Source organism: Echinops telfairi, unplaced genomic scaffold (genome assembly GCF_000313985.2).
Source record: "Echinops telfairi isolate 266 unplaced genomic scaffold, ASM31398v2 ScPeMD7_31;HRSCAF=116, whole genome shotgun sequence".
NCBI lineage: Eukaryota > Metazoa > Chordata > Mammalia > Afrosoricida > Tenrecidae > Echinops > Echinops telfairi.
Window position 1 is genome coordinate 28,139,233 of NW_022103928.1, and position 4,996 is coordinate 28,144,228.

The 4,996-nt window shown below is 44.8% G+C and overlaps 1 protein-coding gene across 1 annotated transcript in view; it reads right to left on the minus strand.

Moving 5' to 3' along the window:
• The window catches only part of CUNH3orf20 (chromosome unknown C3orf20 homolog), a 110,740-nt gene that overhangs the window by 58,852 nt on the left and 46,892 nt on the right, over window positions 1-4,996 (minus strand). Inside the window, 1 exon segment of the mRNA XM_045289984.1 lies at window positions 3,673-3,804. Coding sequence (XP_045145919.1) covers window positions 3,673-3,804 — 132 coding nt within the window.

A 4,996-nucleotide genomic window follows, 5' to 3' on the forward strand; every position in this document is an offset into this window, starting at 1 on the left:
GGATGGTGTGCTTCTTCCATGTGGGCTTTGTTGCTTCTGAGCTAGATGGCTGCTTGTTTACCTTCAAGCCATTAAGACCCCAAACACTATATCTTTTGATAGCTGGGCATCATCAGCTTTCTTCACCAATACATTGGTTTCTGGAGTGCTGCTTCCATGCACATTCATTGTGACTCCAACTAAAACAAAACCCTTGGCATCTTCGATCTGCTCTCCACTTAGCACAATGCTGTTGTCAGGACTTTTGTCTTCTTCACACTGAGGTGGAATACATGCTCAAGGCTTGGTGGTCTTGGATCTTACCAGGACATGCTTCAAGACCTCTTTACTTTCAGCAAGCAAGGGTGTGTCATCTTCTCATTACAACTTGCCAGTGAGTCTCCAGCCAATGCTGATGTTTTGTTCTTCATATAATCCAGATTTTAGGATTCTTTGCTCAGCATATAGATTGAACAGGTATAGTGAAAGGATACAACCCTGATGCACACCCTTACTGGCTTTCAAATCATGCAGTATTTCTTTGTTTTGTTCCAACCACTGCTACTTGGTCTATGTATAGGGTCCTCGTGAGCACAACGAAGTGTTCTGGAATTCCTTTTGTGTGTCTGTGCAATGTTACCCATAGTTTGCTATGATCCACACAGTCAACTATCTTTGCATAGTCAATAAATACAAGTACCCTTTCTGGTGTCCTCTGCTTTCAATCAAGATCCAGCTGATGTCAGCAATGATAATCCCTTATGGATTATCCATAAACCTGATATTTCTCTTAGCCCAAACTAAAAACCCAAACCCAAAAAACTCTGGGCTACTGAGTGGATTCTGACTCATAATGGCCCTTTAGGGCAGAGCAGAAATGCCTCTGTGGGTTTCCTCGGCTGTAAATTATTACAGAAGCAGAAAGCCTCCTCTTTCTTCAGAGGAGCTGCTGTTAGTTTCCAGGTGATGACCTTGCAGCTAGCAGCCCAACGTATAACTTGCCACCAGGGCTCCTAATCTCAAGGTGAACTGAACACTCTATGCATAGTTTGGTCTTTGAAATAAAGCCAGACTAGGTTGAATTCACTGGCATCTGCATTCCTCAGAATTCTCCTGAGACACCTTCAATGAACACTGTTCTCTCCTTGCCTCCCTCCCCCAGACCCAGCACTCTTCTCTCTGGCACACCGCGCTCATCAAGCAGGATTAGAACTGGTGGTGGTGTTTTGGTCCCTTCCAATAGACTAAAACTATCTCAGAGGTGAGAGGGAGTGTAACTTCTTCATTTCTATATCCCATCCGCCACTTAGGAGCCCTGGTGGCACAATGGTTAAAGCTCTCTTCTGCTAACTGGAACCCGCCCGCGCTCCACAGGACAAAGAGATGGTAGTCTGTTTGTATAAAGAGTTACCACCTTGGAAACTAGTTCTACCTTCTACTATGAGTCAGAATTGATTCAACGGTAGTGGGTTTGGTTCATATCATCCGCAGTGCAAGGGCTAATTGATTCATTAATGAATTAATGAAGTTGAAATGCTGCTGAGTCGGAAATGCAGTGGAAAACATAGATGCTGATTGTTCCTCCTGGAGCAACAGTCAACATTGTTCTCAGCAAACCCTCCCTTAGTCTCCTGGAGTAAAGCAAAAACAATGGCACGGAAGGTTTTTTAGATGTTATGTCAACTGTAGAGTCCCCAGGTGGTGCAAATGGCTAACCGAGCTGCTAATGAAAAGGCTGAAAGTTTGAGCTCAGCCAGAGGTGCACTGGGAAAAAGGATGAATGATCTACTTTCAAGACTAAGCCATTGAAAATCTGTGGAGCACAGTTCTACTCCATCTGGGTCACCACGAGTCAGGCTTAACTCCACAATAAGTGGCACACTAGTCAGCTCTGCAGGTCTCCAGACTTAGGCAGGATGTGACACTGCCTCCACGGCTTCCAAGATGACCACAGGGTTTATCATCAAACTGGAAAACTCTGAGAGCGACAAGTGGGGCTATTAATAAGTCTATCAGGCTGGCAGATTTAAGTGGAGGCTGGCCCACGTAAAGTGGGAGCTATAGCCATCCCGCTCCTGTTCCAAGAAGTCCTCCCTAAACAAATCTGTCCTGATGAAGTGTCTTTAGTGGAATGAGAATGGTTTTCACCAGCCGTCTGAACGCTTGGTTGTCCCAGTGCTTCTGTGACAAACCTTTCCTTCTAGATGGCACACCCTTCAGGCACTGGTGACTGTGCTTCTCTTCTCCTCTCCACCTCCACCTTTTCTCCCTCTGCTTTTGGCCCAGAGTCAGGCATGAAACAGGGTTAATAAAGACCGAGTGAATGGATGGCTCTGCTGTGATCTCATTCATCCAACAAACATTTGTTGTTTATTGTACTCATGGAGACCATGTGTACAATAGAGCGGTGTTGGCCAGCCCACAGCACTGTCATGAGAGCCAGGATGTATGCCTTTGTTCTGCAGCCATTGTAGTGCCTTCCATTCCAGGGCCTCCTTTTTAGCACTGTATCAGACGATGCTGTGTCTGATAGGCTGTGTCCATGGGCTTGTTATTGGCTGTTTTTCAGAAGGAGATCACTGCCAGGTCTTTCTTTGTACTCTGTCTTAGTCTTGAAGCTCCACTGAGATCTGATGACCGTTTGAACTATGGGCACAGCCTCCAGCATCACAGGATCCCTTGTGGCACAGAGGTTACACGTTGGGCTACTAACTTCAAGGTTAGCAGTTAAGAAACTACCATCCACTCCTTGGGAGAAAGATGGGGTTTTCTGCTCCTAGAGAGAGTTACAGTCTCAGAACCTCATAGGAACAGTTCTACCCTGTCCTATGGGTTCTCTACGAGGTGGCATTGACTCTGTGGCAGTGAGTTAGGGGCTTTATTCTTTGGAAGTCCTTCTGGGAGTAGAAAGTCTCATCTTTCTGAGGGGCTGGTGGTTTTGAACATCAGACCTTATAGGTAGCAGTGCAATGTGTAACCACTATGCCACCAGCCTCATGATTTTTCCTTTAGGGAAACACTATTCCTCGTACTTAAGTCCTGGAGAGCCACTTAGGGCTGATCTCACCGGTTGGCTCCCAGGATGGGCAAGAGACTGCAGCCTGGGGAAGAGGAGGAACACACACCCTGGTCACAGAGGATGCTTCGGCCATGGACAGTCAGTGGAGCCAGGAAGTTTCAAAACTGGCACTTGTACTGAAGCATTTGGGAAAGAGAAGCCCTATTTCTCCTCGGAAGATGAAAGCTGGTTGAATAATAGCCCAGAGGTGCTCATGAGCATCATTTCATCTTTTTAAAATTTAATTTTTTATGTCATCTTAAGGATAGAAGTTTCCCGACAATACATCTGATAAAGAGGAAAAAGGTGTCAAGAGATGGAAAGATTTTAGGGGAACAGTGAGGACTTGGATTCAGCCATGCCCGAAGCTAGATCCTGACAGGCTTTGGGTTGTGAGGCGAACGCATGCTTAAGCTAGTCTTCACAGGCTCCTGCCACTTAACGTCTAGAAAAGCCTAAGAAGGGTAAGTTCACAGGGAAGAGGATTTCAAGACTGGGCCTCGAATACTGAGTCCATTAGGCAAAGAAAGAGTCAGGGCCCTGCCCTGGGGAAACAGCATGAGCAAAGGCATCGGGGTGAAAATGAATTCCCACACTAAGATGTCCGAGCGGAGTGCTGGTCAGTTTTGCCTTACCCGTTTATCCGATGGTATTCCATGAGGACAATTGTTGGCCGATACAGTGAGGGTTACTGTCTCACTCAGGGAGGTGAAGGTGACCACCATGGAATCCTGCCCCATCACTGTCAACTTCATTTGGTCATTCACCTGCAGGTGAAGGCATGAAAGGTTACAGGATTCCTGCTTCTATAGACCCATTTCCCCTTCCTGACTTCCCTCCAGCAGGCACTATGCTGTTGTTGTTCGGTGCCGTCAATGACTCGGGGCCGCCCTATGTACAACAACACAATGAAGCCTGGCCCGGCTCTGCACCAGCCTCACAATGGCTCCCATGCTTGAGCCCGTTGCTGCAGCCACTGTCTCAGTCCATCTCGTGGAGGAATTTCCCCCCTTTTTTTTCCTTTTTAACCACCCCTCTACTTTACCAAGGGTGTCCTTTAAGGGACTGGAGAGTTCTATGATGTGTGAACCCCTAGAAACCCTGACCCATTCTTGAGGCAACAGATAATCCACAGACGGCAGTCCTGTTAGATAGGGTGTCGATATTGGAATTATCAGACAAGGAGGTGAAAACTGTTTGTTCAACTCCTTTCCGTGAAGGAATTTTAAAAAGAATTGCATCTCCATGACATTTTAGGATTTTGGTACGTGCATGAAGAATTGTGTACAAATTGTACACAATGTCTCTGTATTGATCTCAAAACAACCTATAAAATGTCAGTTACAAAAGAAAAGAAAAACTAGATGAAATTTCCAAATCTGAAAAATATAATATCTGAAATAGTTTCACAGGGTGGGGCTCAGAGCAGGATGGAGATGCCAGAAGAAACTCCGTGAACTCGAATATAGAAATTATCTGATCTGAACAATAAAGAGACAAAGTTTGAAAAAAGAGCATAACCTTTGTGACCTTTGGCACAATATAATTTGAGCCTCAGAAGAAAAAGAGAAAGAATAGAGCAAAAAAGTGTTTTTCTAAAATGATAGCAGACGACTCCCCAGACTTAAGACAAATGGTAAATCCCAAAGAGAATATGAAGATGACTGTATCATAGTTCAACGGAGGAAGCCAAAGGAAAGCTAAGATCTTGAAAGTAGCTAGAGAAAGTTTAAGACTTCCCATCTTAAACTATGAAGGACAGAATGTGGTGGAACATCATTTCACATGAAAGGAAACCAGAGAATTTATTACCTCCAGATCTGTACTTCAAGAAATATAAAGGAAGTCTGTCAGGCCGAAGGGAAACCATGCCAGAAGGAAACAATTTTTTAAAGGGAGGACTAAGGAACACTAGAAATATATATTTATTAATATATATATATACACAAAACAATATAA